The 24,219-nt window shown below is 46.8% G+C and overlaps 1 protein-coding gene across 1 annotated transcript; it reads left to right on the top strand.

Annotated features, from left to right (window-relative positions):
* The first annotated feature begins 398 nt into the window (after window positions 1-398).
* Window positions 399-20,604, top strand: znf318 (zinc finger protein 318). Its single transcript, XM_079567165.1, has 16 exons — window positions 399-697; window positions 3,175-3,269; window positions 4,219-4,371; window positions 4,439-4,652; window positions 4,739-5,139; window positions 5,357-5,587; window positions 5,689-5,984; window positions 6,059-6,117; window positions 8,681-8,780; window positions 9,053-9,327; window positions 11,523-11,777; window positions 12,381-12,474; window positions 13,044-13,162; window positions 15,490-17,209; window positions 18,394-18,794; window positions 19,339-20,604. Exons 1-16 carry the CDS (start codon window positions 578-580, stop codon window positions 19,948-19,950), a joined length of 5,145 nt encoding a protein of 1,714 aa, XP_079423291.1. The 5' UTR covers window positions 399-577; the 3' UTR covers window positions 19,951-20,604.
* The last annotated feature ends 3,615 nt before the right edge of the window (window positions 20,605-24,219 follow it).

Raw genomic sequence — 24,219 nt, 5'->3', positions numbered from 1 at the left:
CCATAATTTTTTTCGTCTCAGTTTTGTTGCTATTTTCACAGCTTTTTCCCAGAGGCTTTTGGACTGGGCTAAAGCCAAACTGGAGAAAATGTGCTCGGTTCACGTGGGAGTTAAGGCGTTAAAACGTGTTTGACATAACTACCAAATACTTGCAATAATGTAAAATACCCCCCAGTGGTCATTGTGTTTACGCAGATCGGAAACATGTTTCTGAAACATAACTCCAGATACAGTGATGTTTCTGAAACATAACAGATAAAGTGGATAGAGGTTCAGTTGGGGACGGGAATGGGAGCCGTTTCCGTCATTACACCGATCCAAACCACATGGCGCATGCGCAGTGCCGCTCCTGTCCTCGCGGGGCGCTGTGGTGCGGTGTGAACAATAACACCGGAGGCGGAAACGCGACGCCATTTTCCGCGGTCCGTGCGTCGCGAGGTTCATTCAGAAAACACCGAAGAACCATTTTTTCTCCTACAAAAACTCCCTTTGCGCGACTCACCCGGGACCGAGCCCCTTCAGCGGAGCGGCCAGTGCACCCACCGCCTCCAGGAGCGCCCTCCTCCCGCGGACAGACATGTACCGCGGCCGAGGACAGCGAGGCTACCCGGGGCCCAGGCCCTACAACCCCGCGTACCCCACTTCAGACTCCCGGGGGCCGTACAGCGAGCACTGGAGCTCAGCGCCGCCCAGAGAGGTGAGTGTGAGCCGGCCACAGCCACGCACTCCCCCCGGGGATCAACGCACTCCCCCCGGGGATCAACACACTCCCCCCGGGGATCAGGAGTCAGTCCTACAGCAGGGGCTAACCACTCTGCCACTGCAACATAGGGCTAACCGCTCTGCCACTGCAACATAGGGCTAACCGCTCTGCAACTGTAACATAGGGCTAACCACTCTGCCACTGCAACCTAGGGCTAACCACTCTGCCACTGGAATATAGGGCTAACCACTCTGCCACTGGAATATAGGGCTAACCACTCTGCAACTGCAACCTAGGGCTAACCACTCTGCCACTGGAATATAGGGCTAACCACTCTGCCACTGGAATATAGGGCTAACCACTCTGCCACTGCAACATAGGGCTAACCACTCTGCCACTGGAATATAGGGCTAACCACTCTGCCACTGCAACATAGGGCTAACCACTCTGCCACTGGAATATAGGGCTAACCACTCTGCCACTGGAATATAGAGCTAACCACTCTGCCACTGGAATATAGGGCTAACCACTCTGCCACTGGAACATAGGGCTAACCACTCTGCCACTGGAATATAGAGCTAACCACTCTGCCACTGGAATATAGGGCTAACCACTCTGCCACTGGAATATAGGGCTAACCACTCTGCCACTGGAATATAGGGCTAACCACTCTGCCACTGGAATATAGGGCTAACCGCTCTGCCACTGGAATATAGGGCTAACCACTCTGCCACTGGAATATAGAGCTAACCACTCTGCCACTGGAATATAGGGCTAACCACTCTGCCACTGGAATATAGGGCTAACCACTCTGCCACTGGAATATAGGGCTAACCGCTGTGCCACTGCAATATAGAGCTAACCGCTCTGCCACTGCAACATAGGGCTAACCACTCTGCCACTGCAATATAGAGCTAACCGCTCTGCCACTGCAACATAGGGCTAACCACTCTGCCACTGCAACATAGGGCTAACCACTCATTATTTCATGCACATTCACATGCTACTGACTAATGCTAATGCTAATGCTAATGCTTTGGTGAACATAAACAGCGCGGTGTGATGATGTCATCAGGCCTCAGTTTGCTTGGGCAGGTGTGACCGGGCTCTCAATAGAGGATTCATTTTGAAGCGTGCACATGTTTATCAGGGCTGGGACGATCCACTCTTGTCAAGATCCGATATGTATCGCGATACTCGGGGCCGATCCGATACGTATCGCGATACAATAAGAAATTATGATTTGTAATATGTTTACCTCAAAAGTTAAAAGAAAACAGTCATGTGTCCAAAGTTTATAAACCCGATGCCATTTGACAGTTTTGAAGTATTAAGATCAAAAAGTGCTGTCACTGCAAAACAAAGGAGTTCAGGATAAAAATGCCTCCAAACACCAGTGTTTAAGGTATTGCGATATGTGAAAAAGTATCAATTAGTGATGCACGATAATGCCAATTTGAACCGATAACCGATAATGACACCGATAATTATGTATATATATTTGCACTTTATTTTGTGACAAGAACTCAATGTAGCAGTTCAAAGTTCTGCCCAAAATGTATTAACTCTACCAAACAATATGCAAGTATATAAATATAAATCAAATAATGAGCTTTACTTTGGGTTTGAGTCTCCACCTTTTTCCAAAGCTCTGTTTTTTTTTTACAGTTCCATCATCTGAGCAGGTCTGTCTCTGTTCATCTGTGTCACATCTTAATAAAAAAAAAGAAGAATATTACTACTACTACTTCCTTCCTAGTATTTTTCTTTTTGTTGACATCATACTAATGAAGTCTTATTTACAATACTGGAATATAGACAGTATTATAGTGTTTCACTGAGTCCAGAGGCGTCTCTGACATGAGAGAGAAGTGATGCCAAATCTGTGACAGATTCAACTAATAATACGATACTACAGCACAAAAACAAGACTCTCTCCTGCATTGGGCTCATTTATACATTTGTGCCTCGAGTGGTAAAAAACAGGAGCTGCGCAGCTCATTTCATCAATGTAAAACTTCTCTTGTTCATCATCGCGCTTCAATCGCGGGGCTGTCGTGTTTATTTGATCAGAAATGCTAAGATAATACATGGGTTTTTAGGCCCCGCTCTGTTCTGTTGATACTATCAATACTTGGGATTGCAGTACAAAGTATTGCAATCCGACATTTTGTCCCAGCCCTAATATTTAATACAATTTGGTCTTTTTTAATTGTCCAAAGAAAATAGTTATATTAATAAATAATTTAGTTTTTTTGATAATCATTTGAATAATCGTGATTTCAATTATTACTAAAGATAATGGTGATTATTGTTTTTCTATGACGGAGCCGTCCTACTGATGCATGTAGCGAGTGGAGGCTAAGCTAAGCCGTAGGAATCAGAGATGCGTTTTCTTTGTGGCTGCACAGGAGCTTTCACGTTAAAGGTGTGTCAGATGCCCTTCTTTGATAAAGTTGTTTTCATTTCAGAGATCAGCGTCTCCTCGATCAGTTCCTCTCGACCGCAACCTCGTCATCACCGTGGGCAACGATCGAGCCAATAACAGCGGCCCGCAGCCCGACAGGTAACTATGGCTGTATCCGAATGTCCACACTATTCCCTATATAGTGACTATATAGTGGTCACGCCATTTTGTAGGGGTCTCCGAATGTCCAGAGACAAAAAAGTAGTGCACTCGAAATTTCCCACAATGGATCTGGAAAAGTAGTGAGCATCGATGGTCACTAAACGGGTCAATATAGACCACAATGCATTGCGAGTGTCAGAGAAGAGCCTGACGGCGACAGGTCTAAACAACACGACTGAAGTAAATCAGCTGTTTCAGTCGTGTGTTTGTGTTTCTCATGAATAAATGACCAAAATATAACCGGTTACGGTGACAAGATGCTAACGTTAGCTGCTAACCTTTAGCTTGCGCTGTTAAATGACCGACAGCGTCCTCTCAAATAATCCAAGCCATTCACGTGAAATCCATGTGAAGTAAAAGCGTATCTGACTCGTATTAATCCATAAATATTCCACTGTCTCATGAGTCTGGTTGATCTTTATCGTAGAAATACTTTATTCCCGGATTTTCGCAAACTTTTAGCTCAATCACTCAATCTGCTGGCGCTTCGGACACCGGGCTCTGACCTACTTTCGGCGTCTCTGAGCTCACCCTGGAGTGACTTTTTTTTGTTGTTGCTTTTTTGTGATGATAGTAAAGCCTGTAAAAGTGCCAAAACAGCCGTTCTGTTTCATAAAATAAAAGCTTGTAACAATAAATAAATTCAGATTAAAAAAAAAAAAACATACCTGCACGCCGCAGCGCGCGTGACGTCACGCAGCGCGGAGAAAGTAGTGGCTTGTGTCCGAATCGCCAACAGAATCGGTGACTATATAGTCGACTATATAGTGCGGGCCTGTGTAGTGAATGAGGGTTTGGGGATAGTGTGGACATTCGGATACAGCCTATCTGTCTCCGCTGATCATGGAGTGACGAGCTTCATGAAACACTCTCCTCTTCTGCTTAGGGATTACGAGCGCAGTCGAGCCAGGAGTCGCGGCCGCAGTAAGAGCCGGCAGCGGAGTCAGTCTCGAAGTCCCGCCTCCAGGCCAAAGTCCCGCGGCCGGAGCCGAGGCCGGTCCAGGAGCAGATCCAGGTCCAGGTCCAGGAGCAGATCGAGGTGAGTCAGAGTCAAAATGCTACGTGGAAGTAACTCCTGCTCCTGGTCTGACTCTGATTCGGTCCAGGTCTCGATCACGGAGCCGAGGCCGCAGCAGGGGGCGGAGCTACAGTAAAGGGGGCGGGGCTCGCAGTAAGAGTCGCCGCCGCAGCCGCTCCAGCTCAGCCTCCAGCCGCGACTACGATGAACTTCAGTCGGCGAAAAAACGGCTTGAAGCCACCGCTCAGCCCACGAAATCCATCCTGAAGAGACGGCCGGACGAGGACTCGCCGTCAGTGCGGGTAAGACCACTTAGAACCGGAGTCTCCCCGGTGTTTATGGCCGCCATTATCTTAATGATGGTAATGATGACGATATGTTTTCCCAGAGCGTGGACTCCCCGCGCCTCGCCTCCGGCCCCTCAGACTCCGTGACGCGGATGGCGGATCAGCTGGTGGCCGCGGTGCGGGGGCTGCAGCCGGCCGCCGTGTCGGCCATGTTGGCGCAGCTGAAGGCGGACCCTCACATGGGGGAGGCAGAGTTCAGGCAGATCGTGGAGCTGTTGGAGTCTCGCACGGCGGCACGACAGGACGACGCTAAAGCCGCCGCCAAAGCCCACGGGAAACGCGACGACATCGACGACGAGGAGCTCTTCCTGTACGGAGACACTGACGTACCAATCAGCAGCAGCCAGGCGCCCGAGCAGCCAACCAAGAGCCAGGAACTGTACACAGCAGACGTGACAGAGGACGATCTCTACGGCGACCTGCAGCCGCCGTCACATGACCGGTACGTCACATGACAGTCACCTGACCCCAAGTACATAGGAATTCACAACATGGCCGGGCGAAAGTTTGTGACTGTTGTTAATCTTCAGTCTGGGGTCAGTCTGGAGTCAGTCTGGGGTCAGTCTGGGGTCAGTCTGGGGTCAGTCCGGGGTCAGTCCGGGTCAGTCTGGGTCAGTCTAGGTCAGACCGGGTCAGTAATGATTCCTCCTCTGCCACAGGTTCGGCGGTCACGGCGCTGTGCCCCCGGGCACTGAGCCCCTGGAGCCCGGAGAGCGGCAGGCGCTGGAGGAGTATGAGAAGGTCCAGGACCTGCTGAAGACCATCGGGCTGGACCTCAACGTCACTGACCTTTCCAAGATGGCTGCCCGGACCAAGGAGCGTCTCCAAGGAAACCGGCCGCCCAAGTCCCCCCCGCGGCGCCGCCATTACTCCTCCTCGGACAGCTCGCGGTCAGTCCTCAGATCTGTCATGTCTTTGTCTCATTAAAGCGAGCGCTCGTTCGGGTCTCGGGGCCGTTTCCGCCACACGTGACTTTAATCTGTCGTTAAAGGTCTGGGAGCAGCAGCCGCAGTCGCAGCCGCAGCTACAGCCCCAAACGAGAGCGGGACCAGAGCCGGGACCAGAGCCGGGAGCAGACTCAGCCCGCTCCTGACGTCGCCCCCGCCGCCGTGCCTCCCCCGCCTCACCCCGCCCTGAACGTGTCCTACCCCCCCACTCAGGTGATGATCCCCCCGTACGCCCCGCCCCACGGGTACCCGCCCCAGTACCCCAACTACATGGCCTACCCCCCTCCGCCGCAGTGGCCCATGTATCCGCCGCCCGCCATGCCCTACGGCCAGTACACGGGTCAGTACCTCACCCTCGTGACCACGACCTCAGAAGCTCTGACATACGTGACGTTAACGTGTTTCCTGTTGCAGACGGAGAGAAAGATCGACAGTTTAACGACGAGCAGAACAACGAGAGCCAGAAGCAGAAGGTCAGAGTTCACACGCCTGTCTACACGTGACTTTAACTACACGTGACTTTAACTACACGTGACTTTAACTACACATGACTTTACCTACACGTGACTTTACCTACACGTGACTTTAACTACACGTGACTTTAACTACACGTGACTTTACCTACACGTGACATAGGGTTGTGCCATGATGAATAAGCAACATCACGATGTAGAGCCACCATCGTGAAGCCACGCCCCATCCTGTCAGAAACAGGCACTGATCATCTGTAGGCCTTGTAAACCTACAAACTTTGCAGGGATTGCACTGTAAATTCAATCACGGATGTAACTAATATGCGCGCTAGTGTCAGTACCTGCCAGAAGCCATGATGTGTTGGCCGTAATTATTAAAGTAAAGACACAGCTGCTTTATTTCTGACGCGCGGGGCTCTCTCTCTCTCTGCTGCTCAGAGTTTAACAGCGCGTGGTTTTGCTTTGCTTTGCTTCGTACGGAAACTTAAACCGTTTTAAAATGACGAGATGGCTCTCACATCGGAGCTCGCTGAGCGCGCGTATTATTCTCACGAAGGCCCGAGAGAGGAAAGAGAGAGGAGAGAAAGAGGCGGTGCAGGAGGTACGAGGTTACGAGCTCACGGACCGGGCGGCTCGTGGAGCGGCTTCAAAAATGTAGGCTACGACGCAAACTGCTAAATATTGTCCTGTTCACCCACTGTTTCTTAAACATTACGTTAAAACTGAGCAAATGCAAATAATAAGCTCCGATTTACATTTGTATTAGTGTGATAAGAGTCTTTGTATTGAGGAGTTGACGCTCTGAATAAGTAGTCTCCTCTCAGACGAACACATTTCTGTTGCAAAAGTCGTGTCCGTGACTCTGTTCAAATCATGTTTAGTTTAGATCCATTTATCCTGCAATCTCACATTTTCCTAACATACATAGTAATATGCAGCATATATATAGGCTATGTAAATGTCTTTAAAAAAATGCTTATAATCACGATGGTTCACTGTAAACATCGTCAACGGCCAATTAAGGGGACATCGCCCAACCCTAACGTGACATTAACTACACGTGACATTAACTACACGTGACATTAACTACACGTGACATTAACTACACGTGACTTTAACTACACGTGACTTTAACTACACGTGATTTTAACTACACGTGACTTTAACTACACGTGACTTTAACTACACGTGACTTTAACTACACGTGACTTTAACTACACGTGACATTAACTACACGTGACATTAAAGGGGCTAGATACAAGTTTGCCATTTTATACTCACTACTGCCACCTCAGGTCATACGTGTAACTGCAGCTTATAGTATATAGAGTCTGAACTGAAGTATAAAGAGTCTGAACTGAAGTATAAAGGGTCTGAGATGAAGTATAAAGAGTCTGAGCTGAAGTATAAAGGGTCTGAACTGAAGTATAAAGAGTCTGAGCTGAAGTATAAAGAGTCTGAACTGAAGTATAAAGGGTCTGAGCTGAAGTATAAAGAGTCTGAGCTGAAGTATAAAGGGTCTGAACTGAAGTATAAAGAGTCTGAGCTGAAGTATAAAGAGTCTGAACTGAAGTATAAAGGGTCTGAGATGAAGTATAAAGAGTCTGAGCTGAAGTATAAAGGGTCTGAACTGAAGTATAAAGGGTCTGAGCTGAAGTATAAAGAGTCTGAACTGAAGTATAAAGAGTCTGAACTGAAGTATAAAGGGTCTGAACTGAAGTATAAAGGGCCTGAGCTGAAGTATAAAGAGTCTGAGCTGATGTATAAAGGGTCTGAACTGAAGTATAAAGGGTCTGAACTGAAGTATAAAGGGTCTGAACTGAAGTATAAAGAGTCTGAACTGAAGTATAAAGGGTCTGAACTGAAGTATAAAGGGTCTGAACTGAAGTATAAAGGGTCTGAACTGAAGTATAACGAGTCTGAACTGAAGTATAAAGGGTCTGAACTGAAGTATAAAGAGTGTGAACTGAAGTATAAAGAGTCTGAACTGAAGTATAAAGGGTCTGAACTGAAGTATAAAGGGTCTGAACTGAAGTATAAAGGGTCTGAACTGAAGTATAAAGGGTCTGAACTGAAGTATAACGAGTCTGAACTGAAGTATAAAGGGTCTGAACTGAAGTATAAAGAGTGTGAACTGAAGTATAAAGAGTGTGAACTAAAGTATAAAGGGTCTGAGCTGAAGTATAAAGAGTCTGAACTGAAGTATAAAGAGTCTGAGCTGAAGTATAAAGAGTCTGAACTGAAGTATAAAGAGTCTGAACTGAAGTATAAAGGGTCTGAACTGAAGTATAAAGGGTCTGAACTGAAGTATAAAGGGTCTGAACTGAAGTATAAAGAGTCTGAACTGAAGTATAAAGAGTCTGAACTGAAGTATAAAGAGTCTGAGCTGAAGTATAAAGGGTCTGACCTGAAGTATAAAGGGTCTGAGCTGAAGTATAAAGGGTCTGAGCTGAAGTATAAAGGGTCTGAGCTGAAGTATAAAGGGTCTGAACTGAAGTATAAAGAGTCTGAACTGAAGTATAAAGGGTCTGAACTGAAGTATAAAGAGTCTGAACTGTGGCAGGTGATGGAGGAGCGAGAGAAACTCAAACAGGACCGAGACGTGAGGATGAAGAAGAAAGAGTACCTGATGAAGGAACTGGAGCGCCTCCGCAAACAACAAGGTACAGAGCCGCCCCTGAGTCACTCCCCTAGAATTGCCTCTTTTCTCCATTTTAAGATCAATAAAGTAATATTTTATTGTCGTGATGTTACAGATCAATTATCAGTTCTATCTGTTGATGAACTCTTGGATACACATTTAATACTTCTCTACACTAAATATCCTTGGGTATATGACAAGCTTTCGGCTTTATTAGGCAAATTTAGGTATCTCCATCATAGTTTCTGACCCAGCCTTGATTCATTTTCGTCACGCCTCTTCTGTGGTTTCCAGGGGAACTCCTGAGGAAGAAGCGGCGGGAGAAGGACGGGCACAAGGACCCGCTGCTGCAGGAGATCAGCCGGCTGCAGGAGGAAGTGATGTCACAGATCTCTGCGCTGCGGCGGGAGCACGAGGCGGCCGAGAAGAAGCGCACCGAGATCGAGGCGGTGGCGGCCATCTTGGGCCTGGCCCCGGGCGACCGGCCGCGGAAATCCTCCTCCGAACACGAGCCGGCGCCCAAAAAGAAACGAGAGCGAAGCCCCGAGAAACGCCGCAGCAAGAACAAGGTACAACACGGATCAGTGCGAGAAAGATGGGGGCAACATCCGAGGCCACGCCCCCTCCCTGAGTCAGACCTTTTACTCACTGGGGATGCAAGTGAGCAAATATTTACTCGTTCTGGGCAGAGGAGGCCAATATCCCGTCTACAAGATATTATTGAAATAACTGTTTGGAAGATATGCAAATTTATAATGTCAAGAAATGAGAAAATATGGAGGAAAAAGGGGGAAAGAAATTTGGAAAAATTGGAAAACAAAGCAATGTAAGCCTGGTCTCCTTAATTGTAACTAACCCAGCGTTATCACAAGAGCGATATCTAGCTGTAGAAAGTTTAAGAAAATTGGGGACCAGGCTCTAAAGTTGTTTTTCACGCGTCTAAAGTCCAGTGCATTCCAATGGGGTACTAGCGCCGATATGGAGGTACTACAGAGCAGCCCGCGGCCATTGATCATTCCTCTTCTCAGTGACGTAGATGTTGCTCCCATCTTTAGGTAAGTGTTAAGCGGTTTAGACACAGGGTGTGGTTCAGAAATGGAGTTTAGTTTAGTTTAGTTAAATGTGTTTAACATGTTTGTTTCCTCACAGCCGTTACTGACGCGAGACACGAGCGCGGCGCGTTTATAAAAGCCGTTAATCCCGAATGTTTGTGACGTTTGTACAGGACGGTGCTGGTGCCGTTGTTTGAAAGTTAGAGATGCACCGATCCAGATGTTTTGCTTCCGGTGCGATACTGGGGGTTTAAGTGTCTGCCGATATCCGATATTAACTGATACCAAGTGTGAGTCTTTTCTTGCAAACGAGACAATCCATATCAATTAGATCTATTATTATATCTTTTATTCTATTTTTTATTTTATTCTTTATCTCCTTATTGTTGCCCCTTAAGACTTTTGCTTTTACTCATTGTACATAAGATGCCTCTAGTTTTGTTTTTTTATATTTAACACATTTCCTGTCTATTTTGCACACCCTGAGTAAACTTATTAAAGAGGGGGTGTTATGCTTTTTTCAGTCCCATAGCACCAGTCTATATCACACTACAATGATGACAAACCTTCTGTTGGTCTGTAAATGCAGTAAACTAGAATAACTGCCTTGTATAAAATTGCTCTCTCAAAATGGCTGTAGTGAATGTCTTGAAATAGGCCTCTGTCTCTTTAAGAACCTCTGAGCCTTTAGACACGCCCCCTCCACACGCTGTCTGTGGCATCAGTGGGGAGGGGGTTCTGCTGAGGAGCAGTGGTTGGTTACTCGGCTGGTGACGAAAGCTCGGAGGCGTCTCCAGGAGGTGGGGGCGTTCCTAGGAGGACTCGGGCAAACCTATCCCTAAAATGGCCGCCATCAGAGTTTTACAGATTACTCAGAAATACGTGAATGTGCCAAGGCAACACTTCAGGCGTGTTTTTAATTAGGGAATGTCATAATAACGTGATACAAAGCTTGAAAAAGTCAATTGTGCATAATACCCCCCTTTAAGTCCGAATGTAAAGAAGTGAATTTCTCCACTGTGAGATCAATAAAGGATTATCTTATCTTAAACTAATGGAAAAACATTATTCAAGGATCACTGGACACTAAGTATCGGCGACATGACTGGCCTTTAAGGTACACGAATACAAACGACTCACATAAAGTGATGTGATCATTACTATGTTTTTATCAGTTATTCTATAACCAGCCGTGGCTTTTTTATTTTATTAGGTGATCCAATCATAATTATTGTCTCAGCGTAAGTTAGCTTTAGCATGTTGTTGCTAGCTGCAGTGTTTTGCATACGTTTGCATGTCCATATTCACTTTGATTTAGTCTGAAAGTTGTGTTTTTAAAACAGTGAGCTAAATCAGGTATTGGTTCAGCATCTGATATTTGTAGCCGATACCCGATCTCATACTTTTTTCCCAGTATCGGCTCCGATATCAGTATCGGATCGGTGCATCTCATGTGAAAGTGTAAAGTGTGTTTGACGTTTGAGCAGAAAACTTGAGTGTGTCGTTTAAATGTAGCTCCGGCCCGTTTGTTCCAACTCTGAGATAAAAACGCTAACTGTCGGGTTAAAACGTGACGCATTTTCTGACTCATTTTTCCGCTCGGACCCGTCAAAGGTAAGGACTTTCTCCTGATTACAGAAATACCAACCATATAAACGAGTCCAAGTCCTTTAAAGACAGTTTAACCTGTGCTCTCTGTTTTGTCCTTTTAGTCACCGGAGAAGTTAGCCACGCCCCCACGGAAAGCGGCCACGCCTCCGCCCCGCAAAGCAGCCCCGCCCCCTCACAAAGCAGCCACGCCCCCTCGCCCAGTGGCCCCTCCCTCTAAGCCCGTGGCCCCGCCCGCTGTGCAAGAAGAGCCGTTTGATTATTACGACGCGGGAAACCACTGGTGCAAGGGCTGCAACGTGACGTCGGGCGCCATGTTCGACTTCTTCACCCACCTCCACAGCAAGACGCACCGCAAGGTCCGCTCTACAGGAACAGAGATATTATTATTATTATTATTGTTATTATTATTATTAACCGCCACAGAAATGTACTGACCGTGACTGTGTGACTTCTTCACCCACTTCCACAGCCAGACGTTATTGTTCATGTCAGCGCTAAAAGAGTTTATAATCTGAACACTGCCCCCTGCTGCTCGGCCTTAACGCGGCTCAGGCACAACCTTTTAACCTCCTACCCCCCCGCCTGATCCAAGCACACTTTTCTCCAGTTTAGCATTACCCGAATAAAGGCGAGAAAGAAGAAGAAGAAGAAGAGTGATGAAAACAAAGACGAAAACACGACAAAAGAGCAACAAAAGTGAAAAAATGTGACAGCACGGCAACAATGCAAGTAGAAAGATCCGTTTAGATCAGTTTTGTGGGTCTTGGCTTTCAAATGAGGCACTGGCCTACGGGCTGTCGGAAGCTTTTAGATTTGGCTAAAGCCGAACTGGAGAAAATGTGCTCGGTTAAGGCGGGGGTTAACAGGTTAAACGTTGTTCCTGATTGGTTCACGCCTGGTGTCACATTTGAATCCAAGAGTTGTTTTTCCCACGTTCTGACCGCGGCGTTTGTCCTCAGACGCTGGACCCGTACGACCGGCCCTGGGCTCCGGCGCCGACAAAGATCTCCAAGGGCGACGCGGGCGTGGAGAAGCTGACCAAGCCCGCCAAAGGTGAGCGCCACGCGACTTTACGGCGGTGCCAAACGTGAGCCGTGAGCCTTTATAAGCGCCGCGTTCGGCCTGTGCCTCTCTGTGCCCCCGGTCTCAGCCTCTCCCTTTTCCAGGTTCTAAACTGGATCTGCGCCTCCTAAACTGCAGAAGGAGCGCTGTACGTAAACCACGACTCCCAAGATGCATTTCAGCAAGAGCCCGCCCTCTGTTTCTATTTCTGTCTCAGCCGATTGGTTTTTAGTGGCAGAGCGATATCGGAAGCAGAAATCTGACTTTTATTTGAAACTCTCGCATTGTCGTTTTTCTGCTTCTGTTTTCTCTCTTTCGCTGAAAACAAAAATATCCTCAGAATCATCATCACGTTTTTATTTCAGGTTCTGCTTTAAAAAAAAAAAAAAAAAAACTCCAACTCCCAGGATGCTCTGCTCCGACCGTCCAATCACTGCACTCTCCATTGTATTGTTCTTCTCCCCCTTTTTGATTCAGGTTGTGGGACGGGGACGGCGCAGGTAAACACGTTGCTCCGTGTCGGTCTTCCGGGCTTTAACGCCGTGCTCTTTGTGTCGCAGGGTCAGAGTTCATGCTGCCGGTGAGGGGCTTCTTCTGCCTCCTGTGCAAAGAGTTCTACGGCGACGCCATCTGCGCCGAGGAGCACGTGACCAAACACGCGCACAACGAGAAATACAAGGTAGGGCAGGAAAAGACGAGGGACGAGCAGGTTTGTTTTTTAGTTTCTAGAAATGACTATGAGCCATTAGCCTGGGAATCCCCGGGGGCCATGGCCGAAATCTTCGTGTGGATTTGGGACCAATCACAGAACGAGGAGGAACGGCGAGACGATGACGCGCTCTTCGACATACGCCTGTAGTTTAACGGATTAAAAAAAAAAAGGTTTATTTACAGATCAAACATGACAGCAGCAGACGCAAGGCCGTTTTTCGATCAAGCTTCAAACCGTGTTCTAAATAGTTTAGTTCAAAGTAGGGCTGTGCAATTAATCGAAATTCGATTACGATTTCGATTATTACACTAGACGATCACAAAAATAGCATAATCGAGAACAAATGATTATTAAGGATGCCCTCCTGCGTGTTCATCCAAAGCTAAAAAGTCCATCCTGTGCGGTTTGTGTGACGTGTCTGATCAGCCGAAACACCAGCGCAGCGTGACAGAACTGTAAATAATATCACACTCATATTTTTTATACCTAACTCTTGAGATAACGCCGCTGTTAAGAGCTCACCTTGTGCTGAAAGGAGAACAGCTGTTTAGAAGCCTCGATATCCTTTGCTCAGGCACTGGTTTAGTTTAGTAGAAAAGTCTAAAACTCTTCTTCAGGAGCAGATCAGCGGAGCTCAAACAAACTCTTATTACTTCATGCTGCTGAGATGATTGTTCCTGTTCCCTTCATATTTCAGAAGCTAAAGGCTCAGGCTTTGGTCTGACATAAAAACATTAGCGCTGTGTGATGATGTCATCAGGCCGCGCGGCTCTGTTGGACAGGTGTGAGGGCTGGCCAGCAGGGGGCAGGTATCCCTATAGGATTAGTTTAGAAACGGGAGCATATTGAAAAAAATGCTTTTATTGTCCAAAGAAAATGTAGTCCATAGTTGTTTTTTAAAATAATAATAAAATGAATAAATAAAATAAAGATTTTTTTTTTAAGGCAACAAATAATCGTTTGAATAATCGTGATTTCAATTATTACTAAAATAATCGTGATTGTTTTTTCTATAATCGAGCAGCCCTAGCTCAAAGGTTTACAGCAGGTACGTCATATGTCGTCTGATGCGATGATGCGATTGGCTGTGGCTACGAGCAGACGTATGATAAACATTTGTGGAGCCTGATAAACGGCTATGGACAATCGTAAACCACACCTCTCCTACGAGATAATGATTTAGTGGTCCCCAGACTAAATATCACTTACACATATTTAGTCTGGAGATAGCCAGGCTGATGAGCCATGTGTCAACGCTGGGCTAAATGTCATATTTTTAACCACTCTGGGTTTTGTACATCAGCACTAAAAAGTGGAACACTTAGTCTGTAATTGACAGGCTCTGGAGCTCTGTGGAGGGCACGGCTTCCCTCCTTTTTGCCCTTTTAAGGAACATGCTTCGTAGGAGAAGATGGAGCAGCCATGTTAATTTCACAGGCCACACGGGATCATTACTATGGATGGGGCTGAATGGATAATCATTGATCTCTCTACACTTGAGAGAAATACATAGCCTAAATGCAGATATACAATACGTTTGTCATATTTATCCAAATGCTGACCTGTTTTGATGATCAGTGTCATTTTCTGAGAGAACGGCAACTTGATATGGAGCTAAATTTTTAGCAAAACAAAGCTAGTTTTTTAGCAACAGCTGTTTATGATCTGGGACTCCTGTGAGACGATGCATTTAGAAAACATCTACGTTTAAAATCCACTTTTTTGCTTTCTGAGTTGACTTGGCAAAAAGCATTGGTTGTTCTCACTCTACATTAACCGGCATGAATGTAGCTCCACAGCGCCTCCTGTTGGCCAGTTACGAACCGCTCCAGACCGCTTTCTTCTAAAGCCACTTGAAACTCAAACCTCAAAACTCAGAACTGGTCTCGCGTGTCTGTCCTCTTTCAGTCCTGTCCAAATGGGGCTATAATGGAGAGAAAACTATTATTTAGGGTGTTGTGTGAGTTCAATCAAATCATTTTGTGAGTAATGTCACCGATCTGTTCTCACCTTTTACTGAAGCAACACAGGTTTTGAAGCTTCTCATATCTTGACCTTGTGGCTTGTTTTGAACCTGCAAGAGCCAGATTGAACATTGGCACTTATATCCACGCGCTTTTGGATCAAGCACACGGCAAATCAATCATATATTTAGTTGTTAATATGTTATGTGTTTGTAAAGTAATTCTGCATTATTAAACACAAAAAGAGACATTTTTAAGGCGGCAAATTGTGTAGAAAATCATTGTTGTTTTGTCTATAATGGAGCAGTTACTGAGCTTTGTGTCCTTCAGAAACTGATGCAGGAGAACCCGGTTTACGAGCAGAAGCGTAATCTTGACCGCCAGGCCGCCGGCGCTAAACGGAAACAGGAGGAAGCCAAGGTCCAGGAACTGAAACCCGAGAGCAAGATCGAGGCCAAGATCGAGGCCGAGCCCAAAGCGGAGCCTAAACTCAAGAAGAAGAAGGCGCCCGAACCCGAGGAGTTCAAGCCGCGGCCGGAGGAGTTCAAGCCGCGGCCGGAGGAGCCGCCGCCGAAGCTCAAACTGGAGATCAAGATCGACAACAAACCGGAGCCGAAGCTTCCAGAGCCAAAGCTTCCGGAGCCGAAGCTTCCGGAGCCAAAGCTTCCGGAGCCGAAGCTTCCGGAGCGGCCCGTCCACAAGAAGGACATCGACAACGACGACAAGCCCAAACCGAGCAAGAAGGACGACAAATACCGCTACAGCCGCGAGGAGGAGGAGCGCCGCGACAAGTACCGCCGCGAGGACGACCGGCGCTACAGCGACGACTACCGCGACGACTACAGATACAAGAGCCGCCGGTACGACAATCGCTACGACGACCGCTACGACGACCGCTACGATGACCGCTACGATAAGTCCAAATACCGCGACGAGGAGCGTTTCAAGCCCAAACCCAAATACGAGCCCAAGAAACCGGAGCCGAAGAAGGAGCCAGACTCACGGCCCTACGACCCGCCCAAGGTCATGTGCGGCCCCAGCCCCGCCATGAGAGCCAAACTCAAGAAGCAAAGCCAGGAGGCCGCCAAGTCCGGCCTGTCTCCGGCCGCTGCTGCCGCTGCTACAACCTTCAACAAGTTCACCTGGAAGAAGAAGGAGAGCGTTCTGATGAAGGAGGCCCAGAAGGTGGCGGCGGCGTTCATTAAGGATGACGAGGCCGCAGCCAAGGAGAAAGCCTCCGATGAAGACGCCTTCCAGAAGTCGATGGCGGCAGCAAAGGAGATCGCGGAGAAACTGTCCCAGAGCGCGCCGGCCTGGGCTAAGATCAGACCCGGCCTCCAGAACCGCCGCGGAGCTCTCGGGGCCAAAGCCGAACCTGCCAACCCGTCAGTGACTCCACCCGCCGCGGACCAGAGCGCGCCCCCGAACCCTCCTCCCACTCAGATCATCCCCACACCCGAGCTGCTGCCCGTCAACCCTCCCGTGCTACCTATGGCGCCCGCCCCGGCCTTCCCTCCACCCTCCTTCCCCCCTCCCTCCTTCCCGCCCATCTCCTACCCCCCGCCCCCGTACCTCCCGCCTCCCACCGGGCTCCTCCCTCCCATCAACCCCAGCATCCCCCCTCCGCCCCTGGTGCTGCCCCCGGTGGCTGTTCAGGGGTATCCCGCGGTGACGCCCCCAGAGCCTGAACCTGCCAAGCGCGTCTACGTGAAGCCGGCGGCGTTCGGCTCCGGACCCAAGACCCAGGACAAGTTCAGCACCAGCATGGCCGCCGCCAAGGCCCAGGACCTGTTCGGGATCCTGTTCAGCTCCAGCAGCATGGGCCCCACCTCCGCCAACTCTGCTAAGACCACCCCCGCCAAGACCAGCGCCGCAACGACCGCCGCGACCAAGACGCCGGAGGCAAAACCTGTGCCCCGCAGTGCGACTCCAGCCCCACCACCAGGCGGCGCCGCAGAGTCCAGAGCGCCTGAAGAGTCCGGGCTCCAGATCGCCTCCGTGTGGTCGATGAACGAAGCAGACGGTTCTGCGGCAGCTAAAGATCAAACAGGTAAACGGCAGCTTTTGTGACGTCATCCGCAGACCCTCTGTTCGAATGTGTGGTTTGTGTGGGCTCTCAGTCATACAGGAGTTTTCCATCTCGCCGACAATAGGGCTGCACGATATTGAAGTAACTTGAGATATGCGAAAACGATATTATTGCGATATTTCACTAAACCATTCTAATTAAGCACACGTTGTAAGTAGCTAGTTATTCAGCAAATTGTGCCAAAACGAGAACAAATCAGCACCACAACAAGACTAAAATTGTAGTAAATTAGGAAAGGTTTATGTGTTTGAAAAGTGACGGTGCAAGTTAATCAACATTATACAACGTAAATGTGCCCGAGTTGGCAGAAAGAGCCAATTTTCATCAGTAGTGCCTTTAGCAGATGTCAAGGCCAGCCTAAAGTTTAACTGAAGCCCTATTCGGAAATGCAAATAATAAGCTCTATAATTTCTAATATTGAAACCTGACGCTTAATATCGACGAGCAGAGGAGGCTCTGAGTAACTCGTCCTATGAGACTTTTACACATGAGTTTTACAACGCGTGTGTTGCAAAATTCGTGTTTTATGATTGCGTTCTGAAATTTTGTTTAGTTTAGCTCAATTTATTCTGCAATCTCTGGTAATTCCTAATTGAAATAACTAAATCTCAACAAAAACGAATGTAATGAGAGTTGAATTAATGACAGATAAAAGCAGCTCAGTGTGGGGTTTTTTTACGACGCTGTTTGTCAAAATAATGGAGTGTCAGATCCTCCCGTTTCTGTCCAAATCACAGACATGCCTGTTCGCATTGGATTAGTTTCATCACAGGACCTCGGAGTTCAGCAAATCACTGACATGGCGCCTTCGCACAGGATTAACATCAGACATTCTCCGTGATTATTACAAATCGCACGTGGTCCCTAGATAAAACTAATCCCGTGCGAATAGGGCTTTAGACTGAACTTCCACACGTTTATAAGTTCAATGTTTTGTTTTTGACTGAGTTTTCAAAAAAATGTGACAATCTCAGTCAGACTTTAGTGATGCGATACGGATATCACATCACCAAATATCACAGTACGATATTTTATGCGATATACTGTGTAGCCCTACTCTCCAAAGCCAGTCGCATCAAAACCGTTTTCGTTGCTGTAAAATAAAATAAAAGGCTGATTCTTTTGTCGTCTGAATGTTTTTCCAGGTCCAAAAGAGTCTCCATCAACAACCGCGGCTCCAGAAGCTCCTCCCGAGGCAGAGGGGAAGGATGAGCAGCAGCGACCTGACGACGAGGCTCCGACCCAGGCTGTGAGCGAGGCCAGTGTCCCCGAAAGTGAGGCCAGTGTCCCGGAGAGTGAGGCCAGTGTCCCTGAAGCGGCCCCTGCGACGAGCGTCCCCAAGGCGAGTGTCCCTGTGGCGGCCGCCCCGGAGGAGGCCCCGGAGGAGGCCCCGGAGGAGACCCCAGAGGAGGCCCCGGAGGAGGCCCCTGAGGAGGCCCCTGAGGAGGCCAGTGTCCCTGAAAGTCAGGCTATTGTCCTTGAGGCGGCTCCTGAGACGCATGAGGCCCTTCAAACGCTGGAGGTGGAGCTCATTCTGGACACACAGGTACAGTGGCGTAGCAAGAGTGCCCTGGGGCCCAGGCAAAAAGTCACAGGGGGCCCTATATTATATTACCTTGAGGCCGCTCGATGCAGTAGGCCTACAGAATAGACTAGAAACCAATTCATTCAATCATAAATCAGTGTTTTAGAATCAACAAATATTACAAATAGCTCAGTATCAATGACTCAAAGTCATTTCCATTGGAGTCCAGTAGAAAAACAATAGGTCACTGTAAACAAACGCAATGTGGGAAAGTGCAGCTTTAAAATGGCTTTATAAAGAACAGCGTGTGGCAGGCGGTTATGCACACACACTGAGAGAGAAACAAGTATTTCACTAGTTCAACTAATAGTTAACTAGTTGTTTATTCAATTCAAAATATTGTTTATTTCATCATTTAGAAATTTTTAAGTTAAATTTAAAGTCCATTTAAAGTTTTGAAAATATTTCTGGAATTTTATGGGGAGTTTCCAGCCCCTTTGCCCTGAGTATTTCTGTTTCTGCTTCACCTGCAGAGTCTCACTGAACCTTGATCTTTTTGTTCCAGGGCGACGTGATTCTCGTGGAAGCTGAGACTGAAGACCAGACCGGGTCGGACCCCGAGAAGCAAAGTCCGCTGCCGCTGGCCCAGACTCTGCCTCAGCTCCAGGTCCCGCTGGTGCGGATCATCCAGGCCCAGCCCGAACCGGAGCCGAGTCCGACTAAAACCGAGCCTCCTCCAGAACCAAACCTGGACCCGGAGTCGGAGCTGCCCTCCCCCGAACCCAAACCAGGACCACGCACCAGGGGCCGCAAGAAGGCCTCGCCCGCCGCCAAACCGCCCCAGACCCGGCAGACGCGGTACCAGACTCGCCGGCAGCAGAAGCACGCGGAGCCCGACCCGGAACCAGAGCAGTCGAGCCAGGAGCAGGCCCAGGGGGAAGAGCTGAGCTCCGACCCGGAACAAGGACCGCAGCCGACCGGGGACCACAGCGACGGGGCGGAGCCGAGCCTGGACGAGAGCATGGAGGTGGAGCTGAGCCTGGACCAGAACCAGGAGGAGCAGAAGGAGGCGGGACCTGACGGCGACGTGACGCTGGTGGAGCTGACGGCGGAGACGCTGGGGCTGCCCTCCGACATGACGGCGCTGGACTTCGACTACGATTTTAACTTTGAGTGAAACAAAGAGTGACTTCGGGGGACGGTCCATCGTTTCGGTTTCACTCTGACCCGAGAACGACCGTAAACGAACGTAAACTTTTAAACTCCGAGCGCTCCCCCAAAAGCGCCGCATGGACCTCCGCTTCTGTAAATACTGCTTCTGCGAAGGACATTGTAGAAATTCTGTTTTTGTCAAATTGAAACTGTAAAATTCTTTCATTTTCCTGATGACGAGTTCAGCCCCAGCGCCTCTGTTTCATGAATTAGTTTTCTGTTCATGTCACGACAAAGGTTTTCTCCATCAGAACTCTGCCAAACGCTAAAAAGCGCAGCTCATGATTGGCCCCAAAACTCAATCATTTTTTAATGCAGGAAAAAGTCCGCCTCGGTTTACACTAAATCAGAACAAACGGCGGCGTTTTATTTACAAACCGGAGAATCTAAGAGAAGGTAAACGGAAGAGAACTGTCCAAATTGACCAAATATCTGCTCACGCTCTTGTTCAGGTCCCGGTTTAGACCCGGTTCGGACTCCGTTTTTGTCACGTTTCCTGAAGCCTTTTTCTATTCGTTGATTAGAGTCAAATCATCACTTTTTCTGTTGTTTTTTTCAGTGAAATGTTCTGTTTTTGCTGAAGTCATTTTGGTTTCCAACGAAGCAAATAAAACATTTAAACCAAGTCTGTTATTGTGTCAAGTTTAAAGACCTGGAGGGACTTCAGAAATGTATGTATTCTACACAGTAGGACATGGCTGGAACATGTAAGGGGAGGAAAATAATTTCAACATTTTAAACTCTGTATAGTCCCTTTAAAGCAGAGCTAAGTAACTCATGCCCTAGAGGCCATAAGCACCACTGCAGGTGTCATAGCAAGTTGCGTTTTTTTACTCTTTAATTTTCTGTCAGAGTAAATACGCTGACAGAAAAGACAAAGGGACATTACTCTTCGTGATTCCATTAGTGTGTATTGCGCCTCCAACCCAGAGGCAGGGAAGTTACAAGGGTGGCTTTCTGGCCAGAGACACCAAGGGGAGATAAAAGATTCCCCAATCATCCCATTAACACTTGTATTACCCCCAGAAGGACTACGGGAAGGATTGATTATGGTAAACAAGTTACTGAGTTCTTTAAGAAAGTCACTTAGTTTTGTCACGCGTGAAGAACTCGTCTGAGCCAAGGTAAGAACATATCTCAGTATGTAAAAACGGTGGCCTGTTCCTTTAAGGTGGGGCTCAAGAGGTCAAAGTACTAAAAAAAAAGTGAAACATACAATTCCTTTAACCTCTTAACTTCCACCTGAACATGTTTTCTCCAATTTCTCCAAATCTAAAAGCTTCGTCAAAATAGCGACAAAAAACGAGAAGAAAATGAGGATGGAGGACAATAATCCAACAAAAAAATGACAAAAATTCAGCAAAACAGTGACAAAATGACGACAATGGCAAAGAGGAGAGAATGGATTTGGTTTTGGCGGGTGGTAAGAGGTTAAAATCCTTACAACACCCACTTCAGTCATATATGATGCACAACACTGGCATTTGTTGAAAGTGATGCTTCACTTTAGGTCTTTTGACGATGCAGAAAATCAGTCCTCCACCAAGCAAACTTACCTATAGACCAGTGGTTCCCAAAGTGGGTCGGGACCCCTTGGCTTGAGGTCCCCAAATGATTTAAAGATAAAATTCACAGAGAGATGCTACTGTTTTTTTTTGTTTTTCCCCCCAATATTTTATTTTTCATTTTTCAAATCAAACAGACAAACAGGCTCAGATGCAGTTATTGCCAGTTGTTTACAGTCATATTTAGTACATCAGTAGGAGGAAAGGTCGCTATTTCAGGAACACAATTGGTTTACTGTATTTTAGTTTTTTCAAAATGACTTACAAATGGGTTCCCAGAACGGAGAAACGTGTCCATTTGACTAGTGTGGAGTTTTTCCATTTGTATTATGGATAACATGTCAGTGACCCATACCTGAAAGGAAAGCGGAGTGGGAGACTTCCATTCCTTCAATGTCAGTCTCTTGGCAACTATCAATCCCAGCTCCAATGGTTGCCGCGTTATAGTTGGAATTGTCCTTGTTATTTGTGAGCAGCCAAAAATAGCAAGTCCGGGCTCAGGCTGGAGGGGCCTCTGATATGCTTTGGAGTACCAGTAAAATGTTTTGGACCAAAAGTTTGTCATGGAAGAGCAGGCCCAAAAAGCATGGGACAGTGCACCCTCTGACATATTACACCTGGGGAAACTGATGGATATATAGGAGAATGCTACTGTTTAATGTATGTTTATGAGTGTAAAACCGCATATAATTTGTGAAATCCATTCAAATACTTACAGGAACAGGCCACCGTTCTTCCATACTGAGATTCTTACCTGAGCTTAGACGAGTTGATCCGTACCTGTCTGGTCCTTGTGCCTGTGGAAGAGCGTGGGAGCTTCCAGCTTCACCCCTGTTTGGAGCTATAGGAATATACTGGGAGAGGCTAAATGTTAGCAACACCTTTGGTCGTTGTGCGTGACTGGGCGTACGCACAACGACCAGACAGGTACACATCAACTCGTCTAAGCTCAGGTAAGAACATATCTCAGTATGGAAAAACGGTGGCCTGTTCCTTTAAAACAATGCAATGCATTAACTTGATTTTAGAATGTATTTTTGCCCTTAAATAACATAACACGCAATAACTTTATACAATGGGGGTCCCCGAGTTGTTGACGTGCCAAAACTTTGGGAACCCCTGTTCTAGACTATTGTACAAAGCTCAAGATAAGAGATAAGATAATCCTTTATTGATCTCTTTATTAACGCCCACCTGAACGGATCCCATTTTCTCCAGTTTTGCTTTACCCTAGTTAAAAAGCTTCTTGGAAAAAAAGCACCAAAACAGCCACAAAAATGAGAAGAAAACAAGGATGTAAACGCAACAAAAATGTGACAAAAAGTCCCAAAAAAATGTGACAAAAATTCAACAAAAATGTGACAAAAATTCAACCAAAAAGTGACAAAAATTCAACAAAAATGTGACGTAAATTGAACTAAAATGTGACAAAAATTCAACCAAAAAGTGACAAAGATTCAACCAAAAAGTGACAAAAATTCAACCAAAAAGTGACAAAAATTCAACCAAAAAATGACAAAAATTCAACAAAAATTCAACAAAAAAGTGACAAAAACTCAACTAAAATGTGACAAAAATTCAACCAAAAAGTGACAAAAATTCAACCAAAAAGTGACAAAAATTCAACCAAAAAGTGACAAAGATTCAACCAAAAAGTGACAAAAATTCAACCAAAAAAGGACAAAAACTCAACCAAAAAATGACAAAAATTCAACAAAAATTCAACAAAAATGTGACAAAAATTCAACCAAAAAGTGACAAAAATTCAACCAAAAAATGACAAAAACTCAACCAAAAAGTGACAAAAATTCAACAAAAATGTGACAAAAACTCAACTAAAATGTGACAAAAATTCAACCAGAAAGTGACAAAAATTCAACCAAAAAGTGACAAAAATTCCACAAAAATTCCACAAAAATTCCACAAAAAAATTACAAAAACTCAACAAAAATGTGACAAAAAAAAAAAAACATAAACAAGGAGACACAACACAGCAACAACGCGAGGAAAAAGGTCAGTTTTGTGGGTCTTAGCTTTCAAATGAGGCGTTACACAGGCCTATGTAATAACCTAAGAGGACAGAATGCATTTGATTTAGGCGGGTGGTAAGAGGTTAAAACTGCAAGCAAATGAGAATCACGGGGTCACATTTTTAAATCCCAGTGCTTTTGTTTGAGAATAAATGAGTCAATCTCAGTCAGATGGAAGACCGCGGTCTGCAGACTGCGTCACCTGACACAGCAATAAAATAATCATTTGATTATATTGTGCACTCCGAACAGACATTATGATGTTCTCAGTGTAAATCTAACTTTCAATTCGCTTGGGAACGTTGAAAAAGAAGGGCATTATCTAAATAAGTTGTAACAAGTTGTCAGACGTAGAAATGGCTCTGCAGAGCAACCGAAAGATAACATTTAGTCACGGTTTAGTCCGAGTTTAGTTCTGGTTTTGTTGCTGGGAAGAACCTCGCCCTCCGTTACTTAACTCCAGCAGCCAATCAGAAAAAAGCCTGCGCGCGTTGCCAGGCAGAGTGTCGTGGCCGCAGCCAATCAGAGCGCCGGATTCCCTGGCGGCGCTGGGAACTGACACTGACCGAAAAACAGCGCCCCAAACCCGGCCACAGGCAGCACCACGACCCGCTGGAGACCCCCTCCCCCCCTCCAGAG

The sequence above is a fragment of the Gobius niger genome, assembly GCF_951799975.1.
Source record: "Gobius niger genome assembly, chromosome: 12".
Lineage (NCBI taxonomy): Eukaryota > Metazoa > Chordata > Actinopteri > Gobiiformes > Gobiidae > Gobius > Gobius niger.
Note: the sequence above shows the minus strand (reverse complement) of the source record. Positions and strands in the feature narration are given on the sequence as shown.